The sequence below is a fragment of the Dromiciops gliroides genome, chromosome 4 (genome assembly GCF_019393635.1).
Source record: "Dromiciops gliroides isolate mDroGli1 chromosome 4, mDroGli1.pri, whole genome shotgun sequence".
NCBI classification, from domain to species: Eukaryota; Metazoa; Chordata; class Mammalia; order Microbiotheria; family Microbiotheriidae; genus Dromiciops; species Dromiciops gliroides.
In genome coordinates, this window is record NC_057864.1 from 151458161 (window position 1) to 151482655 (window position 24495).

The 24495-nt window shown below is 39.8% G+C and overlaps 1 protein-coding gene across 1 annotated transcript in view; it reads left to right on the forward strand.

Annotated features, from left to right (window-relative positions):
- GALNT2 (polypeptide N-acetylgalactosaminyltransferase 2) overlaps positions 1-24495 on the forward strand; it is a 265587-nt gene that overhangs the window by 225449 nt on the left and 15643 nt on the right. The window contains exons 9-14 of the mRNA XM_044002872.1: positions 2198-2285; positions 3132-3235; positions 7517-7643; positions 14432-14524; positions 15318-15401; positions 18799-18925. Of these exons, the coding sequence (XP_043858807.1) occupies positions 2198-2285; positions 3132-3235; positions 7517-7643; positions 14432-14524; positions 15318-15401; positions 18799-18925 (623 nt within the window). The remainder of the gene's footprint in view (positions 1-2197; positions 2286-3131; positions 3236-7516; positions 7644-14431; positions 14525-15317; positions 15402-18798; positions 18926-24495) is intronic.

Here is a 24495-nt window from a genome sequence, read left to right on the forward strand (position 1 = left end):
GTTAAGTGACTTGCCCAGGGTCACACAGCTAGTAAGTGTCAAGTGTCTGAGGCTGGATTTGAACTCAGGTACTCCTGAATCCAGGGCCAGTGCTTTATCCACTGCGCCACCTAGCCGCCCCCTCTAGTTGACTCTTTTATCAATTAAACCACCCATCTGCCTATTTTAAGAAGGCTAAGGGTGGATAGGGGGTGGGGGGAAGAGCATGTAGTATTTCCTTAGGATTTATGTCCAAAATGATTAATGTAAAAGATATTTTTATTTTCTAAAGTTGTATGCCTTCTGCTATCCTAAGCAATTCATTCACCAAGTATTCCATATAATTGAGGTTTTCATGTACTCTAAATATTCAAAAGAAGAGGGTTTTTGTTGTTCTTGTTAACAGCACATATCACTTCAGTAAGAATTCTTCTGCAACAGATTTCTGAAACCAGCAGCTGGAGCTGTTTTAAGTTATTTGTCTGATCAGAGCAGCGAAGGCCAAATTGATACAGGATTTTGAGGGATGGCTTTAGGGGTAAAAAAATCAAAGAGAGTAGAATCAGAGAAAATTGAGTCCTTATAGTGTCATCTTTGGCACTACATTTAAAAGCCAAATTTAGAAAAAGGGAAGTTGGTGTCCAAGTGGGGTTGGCCAGTTGAGTTTTCTCTGAATAAGCCACAGTCTCCAGGCTGTTTTTCTAATTTACATTAATTTTGCACATGGTAAATGTCTTGTGTACAACATGGCAGGTTTTCTGCCGTAGGCATTTAACAAATGGGTCTGGATCAGATGAGCCAGAACCCACCGACATGCTGGGATTCTTGGTGAGGTAGCTGGAGTTTCTGTGGCAGCAAAAGCTGATTTAAAAAAAACAAAACAAACTTCTTTTGTGCATCATCCCATTTCTGCCACCTGCCTACCTGCCAACCAGCTGCTTTCTCTGTACTCAGTCAGGTACCACTGTGAACTTGCAGTGTGATGCGCTCACCAGACAGGCCCTTTAGTGGGATCCCCTCCCCTGCTGGGAAACCCTGGGAACCCAGTGGGCCAAGCCACAGGCCACCTTTTTGTTTTCACTCTCGCCATCTCAGTGCACTGTAGCAAACAAAATAGACAAAGCCCTGAATATGAAGTGCACAGGAGTGGGAAATTGCACTTAGACCGTAGCTAAAGCCCTGTGACCAAAAGAGAGGGAGAGTGGGAATAACTTAGTCTGGTTGCCACACCCATGGAAGCTAGCGCACAGGAGTTGCTGAGTTGCAGCATTGGCCAAGAGATCACTTGACATGTCTAGAGAGAATGGACAGGTGGTGCTTCTAGGAAACAAATGTTTGCTAGAGATTATCCTGTGAATTAAAGCTAAAATCTCAACAGGTGTGTAGAGGGGAAGGGAAACAACAAGCATTTATCATGCATCTCCTGTGTGTCAGGCACTTTGCTAAAAGCTTCTCAAATATTATCTCATTTGGTCCTTACAATAGCCCTATAAAGTAGATGCTATTATCTCAATTTGGAGGAAACTGAGGCAAACAGAAGTTAAGTGACTTTCCAAGAGTCCTGACAATAGGAAGTACCTGAGGCTGGATTTGAACTCTATCCACTGCATTACCTAGCATAGAAGTGTATTATTTCCAAAGGTACATAATTCTCTTGGAAACATAAGCTTTCCTAACTTTAGTTTACAGAATATAAAAAAAAATAATCCTTAGCAAGTTCCAAATCTACTAAAAGTTTCTTAGTTCCCCTTTTGTCACTTTTCACTCATTCTTTCCTCAAATCCTCCATATTTAACCCCCCCATGCCTTTATTTTTATTCTATCTATTCTAATTCATATGGGCAGTTTCATTTGGGGAGGGAAGTTAAGAGAGCATTTAGCCAAAGGGTTTGAATCTGGCCTCAGATACTCAGTAGCTGTGTGACCCTTGGCAAGTCCCCAAACTTTTCTATGCCCCAATTTCCTCATCTGTAAAATGAAAAGCAGGGTCTCCTAAGAATGCATGGAGCTGGGTGCTCAGGGTGGTAGAGAGAGAGAGAGAGACAGGAAATACTATTTAAGATGTGCCTGTGTTGATTGGACTTTTCTTCAGAGACACACAAATTTCAGTAGTAGAAGGCTTCTGACTATGGGAGAGAAAGGGTATGGGGGAAGGAGGCAGAGTGCCACATTTCATTTTCTGACTTCTCATTTATCTTGTGTTTTTTCTCACATACAGGTTTTGATTGGAATTTAGTGTTCAAGTGGGACTACATGACCCCAGAACAGAGGAGAGCACGCCAAGGAAATCCAGTTGCTCCCATAAAGTAAGTTCTTTCATATCCTTTAAAGAGGATGTTTAAAATTTTTTTAAAAACTTGATTCTAGCCTCATCTCCATCAACCATTGAGTGCTGGCCCAGCATTTTGCCTCCCTATCCCATACCTTGTCATGGAGGGTCTAGACATCTCCACCATTAGTTGATAAAGTGTTTTGAAATTTCTAGGAGAAGCCTAATACGTCTATATCCACCAGTTGAGTTGACCAGATCTGTTTTTCCTTAGTGTTAACGTAAAAATACAAATACAAAGCCCCACAAGGGTGTAAGTGATACCTTGTTGAAGACAATGCTGTTCTTGCTTGTTCTCAGGCTTGGCTTCCCTGTGTCAACAGGGATGATAGCTTGTTTTTGAACTGTTTGCCTTCTTTCCCTGCCCACATATCAGGAAATTAGTGCATAGCAGTTAAGGTGTCTTCTCTGACTATCCTTTAGAGATCAGATTGGTGTTTGAACACATTGTATAGCTTACTGCTAGTAACAACTCAGGTGAGGAGAAAGTATCAAGTACTGTGATCCCCATTTTACAGATGAGGAGATTTATCCAGAGAGAAACAACTTGCCCTGAGTAGGTCAGCAAATTTTGCCCCATGGTTTTAGCATCCCTAGTGGGCTGTGTAATGTCAGGGCAGTGAATTATTGACCAACTATGCCCATAATGGTAGAAGACAAAACCAGAAGCTGCTTGAATCCTGAGTGTGGCATAATGACTGGAGTTTATCTTGAAAGTCATTTTGTAGTTCAGGTATTGTGGACAACCCTAAAAGAGAGAGAATACTTTTGACTTTGATCTTCAATCTCTTCCTTCTTCCCATCCCTATTTCTGCTTTTTTAGAACCCCCATGATCGCTGGCGGGTTGTTTGTGATGGATAAATTCTACTTTGAAGAACTGGGAAAATACGATATGATGATGGACGTATGGGGAGGAGAAAACCTGGGTATGTGTCTTGTTTCTTCAGAATTCCTAGTCTCTTAATAGGAAGCAATTTCTAATTTATGTGAGCCATGGGATACTTGGCTCCCCAGACCTGGAGAAATCTCATAGGAATGGACTCAGGGACAACAGATTCTAACCTATGAGAAATGCTGAAAAAGGAATGAGAATGAACTGTTGGAAATGAATATCTTTCTAAAGAAACAGCATGTTCTTATCAATGTTGGCCTTGTGAATAAGGAAGAAACATGGTGGGGATGAATTACAGAAGCAGAAATGTATATATTTAGAGAGAAATATGTATCAGAGGGAAATTTGAGTTCAGGGAAGAAGTAGGTTGTCCACAGTTTTGTAGGAGACCATTCCTGGGAAGAAAATGCCCAGAAAATGTGGAAAAATGTCCAGTTCCCCATCTCTTCAACAAGAGAATGATTGTTGGGATGCGATAAAGTCGCAGTCATCAAATGAGCTAGAGTTGAAGTTAATGAGCATAATCCTTTCCTGAATACTTGTGCAAAAGGCTCCTGGTTTTATTTTATTTTTAAAAAATTAAACCTTGTAAATCATTATTACCTGGATGCTATTTAATTTCACAGATCTAAATCTGTGATGCAGTAGCTGCACCACAGTTAGAACTAAAAAGATTTCTTTTTTTTTGCTTGAAGCCATTAATTTCAAGTACTTACTTCTTCTGAGCTAATTATCCTTGGCCACTGAGTTTTCTTTTATTATCTTTTGCCTCTGGGTGAATCTTTTTGCTGGTGCATTTGGGAAAGGGAGAAAAATTTGATGATACTATTACTTTGAATAGTTTTTCTTTATTTTTAAGTTGTAATACAGAACCAAAGATGGGCTTTTTTTTCCCTTCATTTAAGAAATTGGCATGATGTTTGTTTTTTAATCATTCAGATGACTTGAAACTTTTGCTGACACTGTGCATAATTTGGGGAGCATTTCAGCTGCTGAAGAAATTTATTCGTGAAAACTTAGTGACTGGATTAAAAAAAGTCTAAAAATTTTTTTAAATACGTTTATCTTACTTAGATTCTAGATATTTGGGCTCAATATTAGAAAAATAGCTGTTTTTTCTAGAACTGTATACAACTGATTAAGATTCTAGAAAGATTTCCAAGTCATTCAACTTTTATGGAAAGACCATTTCAGAATACATTTCAGCATGCGATGGTGACTTACATACCCAATCAAAAATAGCATGTTTTAGAAAATAAGGCAGTGCCTTCAGAGTAGCTGTTTCTGTCAACATCAGTATAGATTGGGTGTGTAGCACTGTGCCGTATGTTGAATAGTTCTTCCAAAGTGAATCTGATTCTTGCCAATAGGATCTTGTGACATGATGCAGAGACAGCATTTAGCCCCAAATGAAAGGAGACCTTTCACACAAATGCCAGAATGAAAGACAGAGATTTGTTTACAGTTGCTTACTTTCCTCTTGTTTTGGTTTCTATGCTTCTGTGCTTGCACTGTTGAAATCATTGTGCTAGAATCATCGGATCGGTCCCAGAGTCCCAGTTCCGATGTTTATAAATTGTGTGACCAAGGGCAAGTGCGCTAATCTCTCTCAGATTTCTTCTTCTATAAAATGGGCATGATAGTACTAGAACTAGCTAAATGACAAAGTTATAAGAACAAATACATTATAAACATAAAATACTATATAAATGTGAGTTACATCACAGCATTTTATATTATGGTGACTTGAGAGTGGAATAATGTGTATGTAAAAGGAAGAATATTAAGAAAGGGTCAGTAGACCTGGAAGAAAGCTAAATCCAAGGCATTTTATCTACATGAAATCTCTTTATCCTCTAGCTGTTGTAACCCATAGGGTATCTCTCTATTAGTTTCCTGCTTCAAATTTTCTGATGGAATTAGGCCCCACCTTTCAAAGAATGCATAGCCTATAGGACACCTCCCTCTTCATCACTGTTACTATGGACTTTGGCTGGAAACCACATATAGCACAGATAGCCAGTCACTGGATTGGATGAATGTTACCCATGAGTTCTCTGTGGCAACTGCACAGCAATATATGCCCAAACCTAATTATAATTGAAAATTTTCAAACTTCTCCATCTAGGCTACAGTATCCTTCCATTAATTTTTTTAAAATGTTGAGCCGTTGTATCTTTTGGTAATTTGAAAAAATAAATTGATCTTCAGGTCCCCTCCAATGCAGAATCAGGATTTCTTGGGACAAGGGAATAAATGGGCAGGTAAATTGTGCAGTGGATAGAGTGCCAGTCTTCCTGAGTTCAAAGCTGGCCTCAGTCACTTAACTAGTTGTGTGACCTTGGGCAAGTCATTTAACACTTTTTGTCTTAGTTCTTCATCTGTAAAATGAACTGGGGGCAGCTAGGTGGCGCAGTGGAAAGAGCACCGGCCCTGGAGTCAGGAGTACCTGAGTTCAAATCCGACCTCAGACACTTAACACTTACTAGCTGTGTGACCCTGGGCAAGTCACTTAACCCCAATTGCCTCACCAAAAAAAATGAACTGGAGAAGGAAATGGCAAACTACTCCAGTATCTTTGCCAAGAAAACTCCAAATGGGGTCACAAAGAGTTAGACATGACTGAACAACATATGTTTTTCCCATGCAGACTAGACCTTGCTTAATTAATCCTCAGTGTGGGGATCTTGCCAATCTAGGGGTTTTATTTAGTTAAAGTAGGTATCACATGTAAATGTGGTTTTAAGGAACCTTAAAAATCATTAATAGTGTATTCTAGTATAATGGAAACACCATCAAATCTGGAATTACAAGGACTGGGTTCAAATTCTGACTATGCCACTGGGTACCTATATAACTTAGAGAAGACACTTGGACTATTTGTGCTTTACAATCTTCTTCTGTTTAAAAAAAAAGAAGGAGACTAAATGGTCTCTAAGTTTCCTTCTATCTTTAAAGCTATGGTACCAATAATCCTTTAATTATTTAACTTTTAAGATGCTTCAGCATCCAGTAGAACCTCATTAATTCAGACTCAGCTAATTCAGAATGTCAGTTGTAATTTGAACAAGTGTCGAGCCGAAATTTACTTTTGCAATTATCAAGAAAGGGTTCACTAATCAACAAATGCTTTTTGAACACCTGCTAACATATTTCTACTTGTGCATATATGTGTGTGCCTTTTAGGCAAGGCTGTTTGGTGTCTGGGGATGAATTATTTTATTATTGAGTTGTATTATTTTCGTGTTGATAGGAGGCAAGCCAGCATTTACATGGGGTGAAAGTAAATAGGTTGGAAAGTTATCAAATGGTAAGGGCCTGTGGGTGGTTTGTAAGGAACAGACATCTTTGAGTCAACAATCTAGCTTCAGGAGTGCAATCCGTGAGGTGGTCTGTAAACCTTTCCAGATGGACTAAAACAGAAGGGCACAGCAAAAATATTTTTTTAATTTAAATTTTAAAAAATTTTTAAATTAGAACCTTTTCTGAATTAAAAAAAGCAGAAATGCAGGCTGGTGTTTAATTAATATAAAATAATATTAGAGAGAAATGACTGTTTAATTATCTTCTGTGCCTAATTACAAGTTCCATGTGGATACTTTAAAAATGTTATTTAGGTCTTTCATTTGGAGGGAGTACACATTGCTCAGTTTTCCCAATGCTTTCTACTGTTGCTGAGCTGCTCTCTCAGAATATCTTCATGCACAGGATGGAGAAATATTAGCTGGCTATTAAGTAGCTAGGTAGATTTGTAGCTGGTTGAGCAACTTTATACATAGAAGAGGAAGGGGAGGGGGAAAGAGAGATAGAGACAAACAGAGAGACAGAGATCAACCTGAAAATAGGGAAGTGCCTCTAGTGGCCACTTTCTGGTCAACATTTTTCTTTCTTTTTTTTCTCTTTTTTAAATTTTTTACGGGGCAGTGAGGGTTAAGTGACTTGCCCAGGGTCACACAGCTAATAAGTGTCAAGTGTCTGAATCCAGATTTGAACTCAGATCCTCCTGAATCCAAGACCATTGCTTTATCCACTGTGCACCTAGCTGATGAATTTTTATGTGGGGTAGGAGGTTGTATTAATGATTTCTAAGTGTCTTATCAAAGCTGAAGATACTATAATTCAGAATCTATAATTGTTTTAGTAAAGTCCTTTGTAGTCCTTTGAATTAACTAACATTGGATTTAATGGTAATATTTCTCCAATCAACAGATAAGAAGATCTAGCAGCTCATCTGGCATAGAATTGAGAGTGATTGAAGATATTGGACCTTCATATCGTTCTTTGAATAGTCACTTGTTCTCAATTGTTGTTGCAGAGATTTCGTTCCGAGTGTGGCAGTGTGGTGGCAGCCTAGAAATCATCCCATGTAGCCGAGTTGGGCACGTGTTCCGCAAGCAGCACCCCTATAGTTTTCCAGGGGGCAGTGGCACTGTGTTTGCCCGGTAAGTAACACATTTTTTTTTAAGAAAAAGACCATTTCTGAGTTAAACGTTTTGTCTTTCTCCTGAACAAGCTATAGTTACCACACTTTACTAGATACTTCCCTGAAAGATGAGGGAAATAACCTCTGAAGGAAAATCCTAAGCCACAGGTTATTGTTTTGTTTTGAATAAGGAGAGGATCTTTGGGCTCAATGATTCAGATGCTAAAATTTTATACTGTCAAATAAAATATTAAAACTTTTTTTTAATTCACAAGGATTTTTTTTTAAGTTTCAACCAAATCTAATTGAAATTTTCATGAAAATTGACACAATTCTTTTTTTTAAATAAAAGTATTTTATTATTTTCCAGTTACATGTAGAGATAGTTTTCAACATTTGTTTTTATAAGATTTCCAATTTCAGATTTTTCTCCCTCCCTCCCATCCCCTCCCTCCCCTAGACAGCAGGCACAAGGATATTTATGCTAAAAATGTGGGGACTAAACTAACTTAAAAACTCAGTGTTTTTATGCAGAGTGAGTAATTTAAGGTGGGATTGGATATTTGACTTTGAGCCATTTACTTAACCTCTCCATGCCTAAAATGAGGATACTGAACCAAATGACCTCTTCCTTGTTCCCTTCTAACTCTAAAATTCCATGATTCAGTAACATTGAATTAAAAATATAGATGTTTAGAAACTACCTGTCAGATCTATGGATAGAGGAAGAGTCCATGACCAAACAAGATACTGTAAGGATTACAGAAGGTAAAAAGGACAATTTGATTATATAGAGAACTAAAAAGTTTTTACACAAAGAAAACTGTGCAACTAAAATTAGAATACAAGCAGGTAAATAGTGGTGGGGGGAGTCTTTGCAGCAAACTTTTCTAATAGAGATCTCTTTTCTAAGATATGAAATTGATTCAAATTTATAAGAATAAAAGCTTTTTCCAAATTAATAAACATTCAAATTATGTGAACAGGCAGTTCTTAGGGAAAGAAATCTTGGGTGTGGGGGAGAGGTAGAAAGACAGAAGAAAATAACATTTTTGTTCATTAAAAAATACATAATTTTTTTTAAAAGGCAGCCTGAGGAGGTAAAAAGAATATAGGTATTTTAATTTTTAAAAAAATAATATAGCTGGGAGCAGCTAGGTGGCACAGTTGATAAAGCATTGACCCTGGATTCAGGAGGACCTGGGTTCAAATACAGCCTCAGACCCTTGACACTTACTAGCTGTGTGACCTTGGGCAAGTCATTTAACCCTCATTGGCCTGCCAAAAAGTAAATAAATAAATAAAATAAAAATAATATAGCTACTTAGTCTTATAAAGATTTTGTTTTATGTTGTTTGTATGTATGTGTGTGTTTATCTCCCCCACTGCCTAGCACAGTGCTCTACACATAGCAAGTATCTAATCAGTGGGTTTTAGGATATTAATTCAATTGAAACAAACATTAGAATTAGGTTTGCCACTCATTCAAAACGAGAACAGAAATGAAATATGAACTGCTTGTGGATTTTTAGACTTCATAACAGCTCCTGCTACCCCTGTCCTCAAATTCTTTCTACCGCTATCAATTCCTGTTAAGCTTCGGCCCATTATTGAAGGCTCAGTAGAAATGCTAACTGCTCTGAAGATTTCCAGATCTTTCCTAACATTTGATTTATCACTCACTTATGCACTTCTTATATGCTACTTTCATTTATTTATGTGTATGGCTTATCTTGCCTATTAATTAGAGTCCTCAGGGATACGATCTATGTCTTAGTCATCTTTGTATCCCCGTAGTGCCTTGCAGGAGATTTCAAAGTGCTTTTCAAAAGAATATGAATAATCATAACTCACACATACAACTGCATTTAAGTAAATACATTTCCTCCCAACGATTCATGGGATAGGGGGCACAAATAACATTAGCCCCATTTTGCAAACTAAAGAAACTGGAATTCAGAGAAGCTAAGTAATGGTAGTGTGGGTTTAGAGCAGGAAGGGACCTTGGCCCAACCTTACCATTTTACACATGAAGAAGCTAAGGCCCAGAGCCCACACAGTAAGTGGTCAGGGTAGAATGTTTACCCCTCCCTCCAAAGCCATTGTTCTTTCTACTGTACCATTTGACCAAGATCCCGCACGAGTTAGGGCTTGAACTAGAATTTGAATCCAGATCTCCTGGATTCAAGTGCTGAGAGGGCTTTCTTCTATGCCCTGCTGCCTCCCGTGAATGAGTCAATGTTCACTCATGTTCAGGGAAGGAGAGAGATACCTATGACAAAATACACATAGGAAAAGGGGTGAGATTCTGCTGTGTCTGTGAACCATTGAAGTGGACATGTCAACTGAATTGATGGGTCATTTCAGTCATTGACTGGTTACCTTTTTTTTAATGGGATTATTTGCTTAGCTGACCACATTGGTTATTTTTGGCATATGAGAGATGACAGCCACAAAGCTTCTAAAGTTTCCCACCTGATTTTTAAAACCAAAGCTCTGCTGATGTTAGTGTTATTTTCTCAACAATGTAGGAAGGTGCCTTCATACCATCCAGTCACCTTGAGATCCTAGCCATACAGGCTCCTCAGCTGGTCTTCCTTTCTCTTTAACTGGCCGTTCTTTCTTCCTGCTGCTGCTGTCCATTCTACTTTCCCCTGGAGCTCAGAGTCTGCAGTTATTGGGACTAAGGAACTATGGCCCGATGGATTCCCTACCCAAGACACGGAGAAGCCCCCCAGTCTGGAACCCCTTCTCTCTTTGTGATCAGGCTCTTATAGGGTTCACATAAGCCACTTAATACAATTCAGCTTGGAAGCTATTCTTGCTCAAAGTTGTATCATAAATGCCAGGTATTACATCATAACTTGGGAGACTGGAGGTTTCATCGCCCGGGAACTTTCCTGGTGAAAGGGGATAACAGTCTTTTACATTGTTTTCTATTATGGAGCCCCCAAAGGTCCACTATAGTTGTTTTTTATTTTGTAAGCCTAGATGGCGCACAGTGGTTAGAGTGCTGTGGCTAAAGAAAAGAAGACCTGAGTTCAAATATAACCTCAGACAGTTGCTAGCTGGGTACACCTAAGCAAGTCACTTCACCTCTGTCTCCTCCTAGTTTCCTCAGCTATAAAATGATAATTATAGCACCGACCTGTCAGGGTTTTTGTGCGGATCAAAGGAGATAATAGTTGTAAAGTACTTTGTACAATGCCTGTCACATGTTGTTTAGTCATTTTTCATTTGCATCTGACTCTTCATGACCCCTTTTTGGGGTTTTCTTGGCAGAGGTACTAGAGTGGTTTGCCGTTTCCTTCCCCAGCTCATTTGATAGATGAGGAAACCGAGGCAAACAGGATTAAGGGACTTGCCCAGGGTCACACAGCTAGGAAGTGTCTGAGGCCTGATTTAAACTCAGGTCTTCCTGACTCCGGGCCTGTTGCTCTATCCACTGTGCCTCCTAGCTGCCTCTGCCTGGCACATAGTAGGCACTTAATAATTGCTTCTTTATTCCTTCCTTTCAGAATAAAAATAGCTTGGAGACAGGAGAGGAGGTATCAGTCAACCAGTAAACATTTATTAAGCATTTACTATGTGCCAGGCTCTGTGCTGAGTTGTGAAATGTTATAATTTCAGAAATTTTTTAAAACTTCCTATGGCAAGACTTGGTGCACCAATTGGTAGAATTTAGAATCTTGTTGTTTTATTCCCACAACAAATGAATACTTCTCAAAGGAAGCATTTCCCTGAGTCGATAGCATAGAATTTGGACTCAGTGGGGATCAATGGGGCTGTTAGGCTCAGCCTGCCCTTGCTTATCCATAGCTGAGGGCAACACGATGAAATGAAGATGTAGATCAGACCTCAGAAATCTCATCCTAAACAAATCCCAGCTCCCTTCACTTATGAAACTTTTTCTTTTCTTTTCTTTTCTTTTCTTTTTGCCTATGGCTAATGAGAATCATGAAGTGACTGATCTGAAATTCTCTGTGTTCTCCCTGACTTTGTCTGACTAGAGATTGGTAGCAAGCAGTAAAATGACCAGAAAATTAGGAGGGAAAGAGTCTGGAACGTAAGAAAACCAAATAATCAGCTTTTTAGGAAATTAGGCTTGACTTACATAGGGGTATAATCTTTCAATGCACAGTCTATTCCATGAAGCTTTCCCCTCTTCCCAACTCCTATTTGGAAATTATCTTTCCATCTAACCTCTCGTAGGGTTCTACCTGTCTTATGCTTTTATAATAATATTTCCTTTATTGTAGATCTTATGTAGTTTTACATATTCATGTATGTGCCATCCACACCCCCCTACACACACACACACACACACACACAATGACAAAGTACCTGGGAGCAGGACCATGTCTTAATTGTTGTTGTGGGTTTTGTGTGTGTGTGTGTGTGTGTGTGTGTGTGTGTGTGTGTGTGTTTCTCTCCCTTAGTGCCTAGCACAGTGCTCTTAACATAGCAACTAACTAATTAGTGGGTTTTGGGTATATTAATTAAATTGATTGAGCTATACAAGAACATTAGAGTCATAGAATGTTAGTGCTAGAAGGAACAGCAGAGATCATCATGTTCAAATTTTTTATTTTTCCAATGAGAAAACTGAGGCCTAGAAGAGTGAAATGATTTGTTCAAGGTTACACCCTTAATAAGTGGCAGGGCCACTTATTTCTACTGGGTCAAAATCTGGGAGGCTCACATTCTCAAAAGAATTTATAATGATTTTTCTCTGAGATTTCTTTGTGACCCAGTATCCCATAGCTATCTCTCTCTCTCTCTCTCTCTCTCTCTCTCTCTTTTTTTTTTTTTTTGGCTGGGCAATGGGGGTTAAGTAACTTGCCCAGGGTCACACAGCTAGTAAGTGTCTGAGGCTGGATTTGAACTCAGGTACTCCTGAATCCAAGGCCAGCGCTTTAAGCACTGTGCCATCTAGCTGCCCCTCCCCCATAGCTATCTCTTAAATGTAATTGACATAATAAACACCAACCAACCCTATATCACAGAAATGCCAATATCAGTACACTCTCCACATCACGTGAGAGATACAGTCTCCAAAAACTCCGTGGACATCAAATCATCTTAGGATCATTTGTGGGGTCATTTTTCAGTCACGTCCAACTCTTTGTGACCGTATATGGGGTTTTCTTGGCAGAGCCATTTCTTTCTTCTACTCATTTTACAGATGAGGAATTGAGGCAAACAGGGTTAAGTCATTTGCCCAGGGTCACCCAGTTAGTAAGTGTCTGAGTCCATATTGAAAGTCAGCAAGATGCATCTTCTTAGCATTCTCTCCACTGTGCCACCTGGATTTAGAATAAGAAGGAAACTGGACTTGGAGTTAGGAAGACCTAGGTCCAGATCCCACCTTAGATACTTAACTGATCCTGAGCAAGTGACCCAGACCTCTCTGGGTTTAAGTTTCCTCATCTGTAAAATGAGAAGATTGGACTCAGTGAAATCTAAGAACACTTCCAGGTATAAAATCTATAATACTCTTATCTCTCATCCAGTTCCAACCTCCTCGAAGAATAAGGAAACGGAGACCCAGAGAAACAATATGATTTGCCCAAGGTTACACAAGTTATTACTGGCAGGCCCAGAATTTGAACCTAGGTCATCTGACTTCAAATGCAACTCTTTTTCCACTATTCCTGCCACGCCTAAAAAATGTTTTATTTAAAGGAATGTTCCAGTGCATTGATTTTTAAAATCAAGGAACATTTTTCTTAAATTTTTCTTAACATTTCTTAAAATTGGCTGAGCCTGTAAAGTTACAGGTGCTAGGAAATTGCCAGCATTGTCTGGTTTAGACCTGTGACGTGAGGAGCCGAGGCAGTCTGTTTTAATGTTCCACAATTGTTTCAGAGAGAATTTTTGTTGCTAAGATGGAATGCAGGTTTGACAGTCTTTAATAAATGTTACACATTTAAATTTAACTGGCCCCGATCTCCTTGAATCTCATGAATCTTCATATTTCCATGATGCTTGGCCCATGATTTAACCTCTCCATTAGCTGCAGAGCCATGCGTGATTGGGAGGGTTAGGGATGTATGGTTTTTCATTTGACAAATGAAAGCTCAGATCCTTGTCAGTGTTGCCCCCATACAATGCAAAGTGAGCCCTAGAGATGTGTTCTTAAGGTCATCTCCTTTTAATCTATATTCCTTGTCAAAACAAGACACCAACTCACCTCAGGCAGACAGGAAGAAAAGAATAATGTAAACACTAAATCATCTCTATTTTCTTTTCTTTCCCTTTCCTTTCTTTTTTTTTTCCTAAAGAAATATGTCTGTTGTTTCCATATCTTTAACCTGTGAGTGCCTGGAGAGTCAAGCTGTTATTGCATATATTAGGCACCATGCCTAGCACTGTGGTTGATAGGAATTCTTTTGTGTTCTTTAATGTAATACTGCCCTAGCCCCTTCACATCAAAATGTCTCAGCCAGCCCTCTGGTCTCTCCTTTCCTTCTTGGAAAATTAGTATGCTGGAAAGAAAAGGAATAAGAATTCTCCTGCACTCAAGATATATTTATCAGTTGCCTACCAAATGCACAGCTCCGTCGTGGGCATTTTGAGGGAAACAGTGATATCTGTGGCATAGCCCCTGCCCTCAAGGAGATTGAACTCTAGAAGGCCCTTCCTTTGCTCTGGTCTGTGGTGCATTCATTATAGCCCGGGCCTTCCTTTGCTGACAGGTTTCATGGAGAGGCCCTGCTAGAGAGAACCTGTCACCACAGAGGAATTCACACAGGGATGATGGCAGGAGGCTCCTCAAAACACTTTTGTTGTTGTTGTTGTTCCTAGAAACACTCGCCGGGCTGCAGAAGTCTGGATGGATGAATATAAAAATTTTTACTATGCAGCAGTGCCTTCAGCCAGAAATGTTCCTTATGGGAAGTAAGTATTACCTCTCCCTAATTCAAAATATCTGGGAAGCCTTTGGGGCATTTGTTGGCCAGTGCTCTGGCCCCCAAAACCCAGTAGCTGCTCAGTTGTCAAAGAGGGAATCTTGGTCTCCAGGTAAGGCAAAAGACCCTAGAGTTGCAGTGCCTAAAGCAGGGGCATGAGCCTCAGTCACAGTGATCCCATGAGAAGTCATCCTTCCATCATAGGAAGGAAAAGGTATCCTCCACTCAATGGAACACATTTTGGTGTTGGGTAGAGGGGAGGCTGTATCCAATTCACTTCAACAACAAACACTAATTAACCGTCTAATACATACTAGATTTCTGGGATAATCAAAAGACAAAAGTAAAATAGTCCCTGCCTTCTGGGAGCTTACGGTCGGCTGGGGGCAAAGGAATACAAATGTATACAGAGTGGTTTTAATGAAGGAGAAAGCATTAACAACTTGCAGAAGTGGGGGTTGGGGGTACTGAGGCTGTTGGAAAAGAATCCATATAAAAAAGGAGGCACCTGAGCTCAGTCTTGAAGTAAGGTATAGATTATAAGTGGTGAAGGTGAGGAAGGAGTGTACATGGGGGAATGGGCTATGTGAATGTGAAGGCTTGGAGAAAGGAGATGGAATAGGAGCTCAGGGTGCAGTGAGTGAGCTGGAATATAACATGCATGAAGAGGAGTGCTATGAAATAAAGCTGGAAAGGTAAGTTGAGCCAAATTAGGAGTGGCATTAAATGCCCTTCCTGTTATCAATAACGGCGGTGTCTTTACCTTATCTTTTCCTCCCTAGTATTCAGAGTCGACTAGAACTAAGGAAGAAACTTAGTTGCAAGCCCTTCAAATGGTACCTTGAAAATGTCTACCCTGAATTAAGGTGAGTCTCTAATGATCTGGATTTTATTTTGTAGGCATGGACTCTTCCCTGGCTGAGGAGTTAGCCCAAAGAGTTTCTCATCCATGTAATAGGTCGTACCCTGTCATTTTAGAATTCCATTTTTTTTCCTAGAATTGATAGGGATTTGAAGATATCCTAGGCCACCCCCTTTTGCCAGTTGTTATATGGCTGATAGTTGTGGAACCCTGGTTTTGGAAGTATTGAAATTGAGGATCACCCCAAGAGTATCTAAGAGGCATGCTGTGTGTGTGAGTAGGTTAATACACACTTCACAGAAAGGAATTTAAAAAGAGAAGGATATAAAGGATGTCATCAAAGAAATGTGTGAGTGAAAAAGAAGACAGTTTAAGCATGAAGTGAGAGCAAGGGATAACCAGTAGACTACCTACATACTCCATTAATATATTCAGGATGTCAAGAGAAAGCAAGAAAGACTCCCCCAGCACACTGGGACCCCCATAATGAATTCCCTGAAAGACATGGACAAGAGCTGTGTATTGTAAAACCATACAAATTCATCAGGTTTTAATAGATTTGGATAGAATCTGCATTATCAAAAGGAATGTCCCCATGGATGAGATCAAAGATCCATTCAAATTTTTGAGTACTTTACCTAAACCATGCAAGATAGTGTTCTTGAAATCAATTTCTGTTCTAGAATTTACTCTGCCTTTTCTCTGTTGTCTGAACAGCACCATGCAAATCGAAGATTTCATTGCATAATTGAGGGAAAAGAGTCACCATTTCCTTTTCAGTGTTACTTTGTGTCTTACTGATGTATCTCTTAACACCTCTTTGCATTACCTCCACATTTGCTGGTGGGCTTGTGGAAGTAAAATTAGGGCTAAACCAACACTTTTTTTTTCCTGTCATGGTAGATGTCACCCTCCATTTGCTCCCTAATGGGTTCAAAAACCTTCTTTGGGTTCTGGAAGGTTATGCGAATGGAATGCAAACTCTCTGGTCCTAACAAACTACAAAGTCTTGGCCAGGTGATGGACTCTATGTCTGCTGTACAAGGACCAGCCTAGGGGTGACAAATTATTTACCTGCAGCAATTGTCTAAGACTTATCTGATGGGGCTGTTGTAGGGATTATAACCTGTGTTTGTGAAGAAAGTACTCATGCTGGTATAGTTACAGATCCTTTAAGGATTTTCTTAAGAAATATATTTTTAGGGGGGGTAGCTAGTTGGGGCAGTGGATAAAGCACTGGCCCTGGATTCAGGAGGACCTGAGTTCAAATCTGGCCTCAGATACTTGACACTTACTAGCTGTGGGATCTTGGGCAAGTCACTTAACACTCATTGCCAGAAAGAAAGAAAGATGGAAAGACATTTTTATTGATACATTTGGTTTTATATCACCTACATTTCTAAATTTATCTCTTGCCCCTTACCCTCCCAGATATTTATCTATTACAACATAAGAAGAAAAACAAACCTCAAAAGAGCCAGCGTGTTAGAAGAGTCTGTTGTTTTGCATTGTTCCATACCCATAGTCCCCTGCCTCTGCACAAAAAAAAGATGACCTCATATCTCTGCTTGAACATTATAATTTTGCAGCATTCATTCTCTGTTGTTTTGTAGTTGTTACCTTTCCTAGTTACCCTGAAGTATTAAAAGAGGTGCCTGTCAGCCCATACTTTTGTAGTTCTTGTTGTTGTTGCTGTTGTTGTTGCTGTTGTTAGTAGTAGTAGTAGTAGTAGTAGTAGTAGTAGTAGTAGTAGTAGTAGTAGTAGTAGTAGTAGTAGTAGTAGTAGTAGTAGTGGTAGGCTAGCACAATGGCCTTTTAGAGTAGGTTGTCAAATTAAGTCTCAGAAAACATGAACTACAGTTTTAGGCTTATCACTGTTCTTTTATGGCAGCAGATAAGGTGCTTGATTGCTCTAAACCCCAGTGTTCCAGGTGGGAAAAGAGGGAATTATAATACATATTCCATGCCTACTTCCGAGAGCAGAGAAATGGCAGGAGAAATCCCATGTAGATCCCTCTCTCTCTAGGCCCAGCCCTCTATTTTAAATTACTCTTAAGTCCCTTGCCCCGAGGGACTACTGATAACCTTATGTATAGACCTGAAGATCTGCTGGGTTTCAGAATCTAGCCTAGGTTAATCTTTCTCAAGAAATGGTTTGGAGAGTTTTGGATTTCATAGGGCATATTCCTTATTATGAATATTCCTAGAGCATTTTGTAGTGAGTTATAGAACCCTCCTACAGTGATTGTATACCCGAAAGCCACCACATTATTTTATCATTGAAAGCTCTTAGAGAGCCCTGGACCCAAGATTTATTTGTGGCTTAGGTGATGCTGTTCTGTTTATGCCTTTGCTCCTGACATATGTTGCTCTTCCCTTATCTTTTCACTGCTTTGTAAGAACAAAAATAAGTCATCAGCTCAGGTGAATATAGGCATATCTTAATTTTTTTTAAATTTCAGAAATATTCAAAATTATTCTTGACTTTTCTCTATGAAAAGAAAGCCTTTAACTTGGGAAGTGTCTGCTCATCATTCATTTGTTTATTTATTTATTGGGGGGGGGCAATGGGAGTTAAATGACTTGCCCAGGGTCACACAGCTAGTAGGTGTCAAGTTTCTGAAGCCGAATTTGAACTCAGGCCCTCCTGGATCCAGGGCTGGTGCTTTATTCACTTCCCACCTAGCTGTCCCCTGTGTCTGCTCATTATTAATGCACAGCCCTCCCCCCAACTATATACACCCCCATATTTTATAATTTGGGGTATGAGTATCAGAGCTCCAAAGAAAAGTACTTTCTGTCCCTGCTGGCTCCCCCTTCACCTGAAGGAGTACTGGGTTGACTCTGACCAACGTTTCTGCTTAGGTCTTGTCCAGTAGCAGCTATTAGCAGGTCCAATAGCAGCTCTTAACCTCTGCATAGAAACTGCAATTCGAACCCCCACCTCCCGCTATTTAAAGGCCAAATGAAGGTCTGTTGAAAAATATGAGACAACAGGAATTTTCCTTTGATCTGAATTCATTAATTACATTTTTAATTATTCTTACCAAACCAGCACTGAAACATCAGGAACCATGTCCTTGTCTGAAAATTGCCAAAAGAAGGGAAAAGAGAGGGAGGGAGGGAGGGAGGAAGGAAGGAAGATAAAGGAAAAGAAAGAAGGGAAGGAGGGAAGGAAAGAAAAAAAAGAAAGAAGAAAGGAAGAAAGAGAAAGGAAGAAAGAAAGGCCTATTCAACTTAGTCTTATTTTGATAGATATACAGACTCTCTTGGAGATGGTTCTCTCTCACTGACACAGTCCTATCTGGGGCATAAGATATATCATTAAGCCTTTTAGCTTCATTAGGGTGGAAAAGAAGAAGAGAAGAAATTAAAGTAGTAATTTCTACTTTGCCTTTCAGGGTTCCTGACCATCAGGATATAGCTTTTGGAGCATTGCAGCAGGGTAACAATTGTCTGGATACTTTGGGACATTTTGCAGATGGAGTTGTAGGAGTTTATGAGTGTCACAACTCTGGGGGAAACCAGGTATGTTTTCTGAGTCAAGGTTATACATTTCTGAGCCCTATAATGAGAGGGATAATGGGGGACCCAGAGCTTGGAAAACCTTTTAGCTAACTTTTCACTAGCAAACAGAAATTTCCACCTGATCATGAGGATTGGAATTACAGGGGACCTTAGTTTTTTGCTGTTTTAGCATCCAGCCTTGGAGATGAAGGAACATCACGGTGTTACAGGTCCACCACCTTTAATAGGGAGAATAGACTTTGAGTTGGAAGGGATCTAAGAGGCCAACTAGACCAACCTCATCATGTTACACATGAAGGAACATAATTCCAAGGATGTCAAGTGACTTGACCCAGGTCACACAGGTAGTATGCATCAGAGGCAGAATTCGAAGGGCTTCTGACTCTAGAATAATTTCTTTCTCTCTCTCTCTCTCTCTCTCTCTCTCTCTCTCTCTCTCTCTCTCTCTCTCTCTCTCTCTCTCTCTCTCTCTCTCTCTCTCCCCCCTCTCCCTCCCTCCCTCCGCCCCCCCCCTTTAAAAAAAAAAGAACCTTCTACAATACAGGCAGGTCTAGCTCAACTCCTCCCCTGGTTGGTTTCTCTATTACTGTGCCTCCTCCTGCCTTGGGTTCCTATCACCCTACCCATTTTGCCTTCAGCAGAGGACAGAGGCTTTTCCCTTCTCCTGCCTTAGTCCTTCAGATCAACACATAGGATAACTTAAACCTTTAAGTTTTCTAAGGTTCTTTACAACAAATACAACAAATCACTACAAGGTGATTTGTTGCACAAAATTTAGCACAAAGGTGCTAAGTCTGTCATAGACAAACCTTGCCAGGTCATGGCACCTCAATTCCCCCTTCTCTCGCCTCCTTGAACTCCTTCTACTGAAGCTTTTCCCAGTCAGAGAATTACAGAGTTTGAAGGGACCTCAGAGGCCATCCGGTCCAGCAGTGGGTGTTTAAAAGTAAACTCAGGTTATCTGAACACTTTGGAATCCACTTCCTCTCCCTTACTCCACCTCTGTATGAGTTCTCCTGATCTGTGAAAGGCTCTTCTAAATCACTTTCATAGAATCTCTACCACACATCCCATACTAGCCTGGCAATAACAATTTTTACTCTGTCCCCTGGAAATTTATATTGGTCTTTTACCTATTCTTTGTCTTGGTTGGCTTTCTTTTTTTTTTTTTGCGGGGCAATGGAGGTTAAGTGACTTGCCCAGGGTCACACAGCTAGTAAGTGTCAAGTGTCTGAGGCTGGATTTGAACTCAGGTACTCCTGAATCCAGGGCTGGTGCTCTATCCACTGCGCCACCTAGCCGCCCCCTTGGTTGGCTTTCTTAAAGCCAGTTTACCAGCTGCTGCTGATAATAATGATGATGATGATGGCAGCTAGCATTTATATAGCACCGACTACATGCTAGGCACTGTGCTAAGCACTTTAAAATATCTCATTTGACCCTCGCAACAACCCTGGGAAGTAATGCTATTATTACACCCATTTTACAGTTGAAGAAACTGAGATTAAGTGACTTGCCTAAGGTCACACAGCCAGTAAGTATCTGAGGCTAGATTTTAATTTGGGCCTTCCTGACTCTAGGCCCAATGCTCGATCCACACAACTGCCTAAGATTTATTAGTAGCTAGTTGTCATAACTTCTCATACTCTTGAGGTGGTGTTTTATTTTCTATTTATTATCCTAGACTCACATCTGTACCTCTATAGAGGGCACATTCCCTAATACCTATGTATGTCATCATGATGCAGGCATTGTACAATGGAAAGAATTGGATTTGGACTCAGTAAAACTGGATTCAAATTCCATCTCTGTCACTACCTGTGTAACCTTGAGCCAGTCACTTAACTTTTCTAGGTCTTTGTTTCCTCATCTGTAAACTGAAGGGTTAGCCTAGATGACCTCTAATTCTGTAATCCTGTGAATTCTTCATTCCTGAGCTATTTCCCCCATCCTTTACAGACTAAACCTTTTCTTCCTGTTCCAAAATTTGTGCCCTTGTTAAATCTCCTACCAAATTTCTAGGGGCAAGCTAGATAGCACAGTGAATAGAGTGCTGACCCTGGAGTCAGGAAGACCTGGGTTAAAATTTGACCTCAGACACTTAGCTGCGTAACCCTGGACAAGTCACTTAACCCTGTTTGTTTCTGTTTCCCCATCTGTCAAATGAGCGGGAGAAGGAAATGGCAGACCACTCCAGAATCTTTGCCAAGAAAACCCTAAATGAGGTCACAGAAAGTCAAACACAACTAGAATGACTTAACATCAACAGTAGCAAAACCAAATTTCTAGACAACCTTTGGCTCCCACCTCACTGTCTTAAACAGATAATAAAACAACCCCTGGGACCATCTACCAAGATTTAGCTGATAATAAGAGTGTTAACTAATATTGTTTTAGGGAGTTTAGCACTAGTTGATAATGTTATGATTTGACCTTTCCCAAGGATATTTGTATTTTGAAAGGGTCCTCTTAAAGATATAACTTCATAGACTTCAAAGAAATTTGAGACATCATCTAGTCTAATATCCTTTTACAAAAGTGGAAATTATTACAAGCTCCTACCCACAATCCCCCTGGACTTGGCATACCTACCTCTGGTCTAGGGTATCTCATGGAAGAGTGATAGGAATGGGTTTTAGAATAAAGGAAGTTTTAAAAAAAAGAAAGAAAGAAAAAAGGGGGGGGGCAGCTAAGTGGTGCAGTGGATACAGCACCGGCCCTGGAGTCAGGAGGACCTGGGTTCAAATCCAGCCTCAGACACTTGATACACTTACTAGCTGTGTGATCCTGGGCAAGTCACAACCCCAATTGCCTCACCCCAAAAAATAATAATAATAAAGGAAGTTTTGCTTGTTGTTTGTCCTTCATTCTCAGGACATTTGAGTGTTAAGTAACTTGCCCAGGGTCACACAGTTAGTAAGTATCTGAGGTGGGATTTGAACTCAGATCCTCCCAACTTCAGGGCCAGTACTCTATCCACTGTACCACTGATAGCTTCCTTATAGAATAAAGGAAGACTTATGTTGGAAGGAAGGAAGAAAGGAAGGGAGAAAGTCCCTGATCCCCAATAAACATTTGGCAACAATAACCAATTTTATTTCTATTATCTTTTCTAAGTATCCAGTCGGGAAATTTTCAGGGCTTAAAATTCTGGTCTGATGAGCTGCTATTGCCCTTGGATGATATCCCTGTTTCTAAAATAAGGAAATGTGTGTCTTCTTCCATAGGCTCTCTTCCCATTCACAAACAGGGAAAATGGGCCTCTGGCTTTTGAACATGTTTTGGCTATTTTCTTAGGGTCTGTTTAGTTGAATATAATCCTGCCCTAAGATATGACACTGAGGATCAGCAAAGCCCCAGTGCCAACAGCAATATAACATCCCCAATACAGCCTTTGCTAGTTTCTTGGCTAGTTATTGGAAATGTTGGGAGAGTGTGTTTGCCAATATCTTGACAGTTGAATTGTTTGAAGTACCAGCTCACCCTGCTGGGGGTTGATTACTAAAGATAGTGCCAGTGTCCCATAGTGAAATGTTGTAGGGCATTCCATTTGAAAACTTCACCTTTGGGAAATTAATTCCAAAAGTAAAATTAAAATTTCATATTATTAAAATGACCTACAGAGCTGTGCATGAAGTTATACCTAAGGAAGCATGTATAACGATACCTCTATGTTGGTGACCTTAAGTATGAAAGATGACCTTATGTTAGAACATTCATTTAGCATTTGTGAAAACCATTTGACCATAATGCAAGATTCTCAGCTACATGAAAAGATTTAAGTTCTGACAGCTAACAAGCTTGTGTCCAGTGAAATGCAGGTAGAAGTAACTACAGGGGTTTGGGTATGATATACTTGGGATTCTCCATTGTGCGTTGGCTACCATGGCCTATGTCATACATACATACATGGCTGGGAGTGGGGAATGGGCAGAAAAATAGGCAAACAAAGGATAAAGAAGGAAGATGGAGGAAGTGAAATAAGGTAAATCAAGGAAGGAAAGATGTAAAAGCAGAGGGAGGAAAAACATGTATAATGGGTGGGGATTGTTTATTTTGACATGGCAGGAAGGGGAAAAACCAAAGAACGTGAATTTTTTGCCACCAACTTAGTGTGGGCTCACTCTGCTCTTTTGTAAACTTGTATCCAGTCCTGCCTAAAGTTTTATTTGCAAAGTTGATAATACTTTATTCATATTAAAAATGACTTATATTAAGTCTAAAGGCCTTAAGCATGGTCTCCAATTTAATTTGTGTTCATGAAGCTGGGACTTTTTGAGCTAGAGCTACCAACAGCTTTTGTATCCAAATCCACACAAGGGTGAAGATTGGAGAGTCTCGCTTGTGGATGGGATGGTCTCTTTTCAAAGATTACACATACATTTCTTTGGCAGGTGTGGAATCATATGAATGAATGGGGCCAAGGGACAATACAATTATTTATTTCCTCTTTTTTTTTTTTTAAGCTCTCTTTGTTAGTATCCCAAATTAGAGAATTTTCTTCATTCCTTTCTCCCTATATCTTCAATTCAAAGGTACTATATCAAAAAAACTTCAGGGAGAGGAAGAGAAAGTAAGTTACTAGATCTGAATTTCAGACTTAGGAATGAAAAAGTAATATAAACAAGAAACCTACTTTTTTCAGAGCTTGGAACCATATGTAGTAAAAATTCATTAATTCAGACCCCTGCCAGTTCAGAGTGTATGATAATTAAAGGCTAAGTTTACTTTTGCTCTATTTTTAAAGGTTTTTTTCTAAACCAATTAACAATGTAAATTTTTTTAAACTTATGGAAATGTTTTTGATCATTCCAGAAAGATTTCAGTTTCATGTAAGGAAAAACTTACTAAAAATTAGCTCAATCCAAAAAAGTTTTAGAGTATCTGGAGAGAGATTGAGTTATTCTAATCTTGGCCATCTTCAGGCAGAGACTGTGAGATTAAAATTGGATATTAGATCATAAATCTCCCCTACTTAACCTTTCCCTTAATTTATCTCCCAGACTAGTACATGGAAGAAGCTTCTGGTTTTCTAGATAGAGCCTTTATTGTATGGTAGTCACAAGGTGATGTTGATTAGAAGGATAGGAAAGTAGAAATACAATACAAATCGTCGTAAGTCTAGGCTTAGTCTATATTCTGTATAAAACTCACCAAAACCCAAGGCCACTTTTGGGGAGAGAGACCGAGTCAAGCGCGTGCTGTTAACCGAGAGCCGGGCCGAGTCAAACTCCAGTCCGCGTCTGTCTGTGCAGCGCAGCCAGGAGACCAGCGGAGCAGGAAAAAGCTCCCACTTCCGTTCTCTCCTTGCCTTTTAAGCTCGCACCCCGGAAGTCAGAAGTCGAGTGCTCAGCAGGCAATGCTGTTGGTCTCCTCCCCAAAAGGGTGGTCCTAAAAAAACCCAAAAACTGGCATCTCTCCATTATCTAACCGACTGTTAAAACTTTTTACCACAAGACTAAATGACCACTAGAGACTAGATTGGCACTTGTTGGGCATCTTGTAAACAGGAATCCATGCCCTAGATAGGAGTTGGAATAATTGATCTTGAAGATTCTGTCCAACTCCAC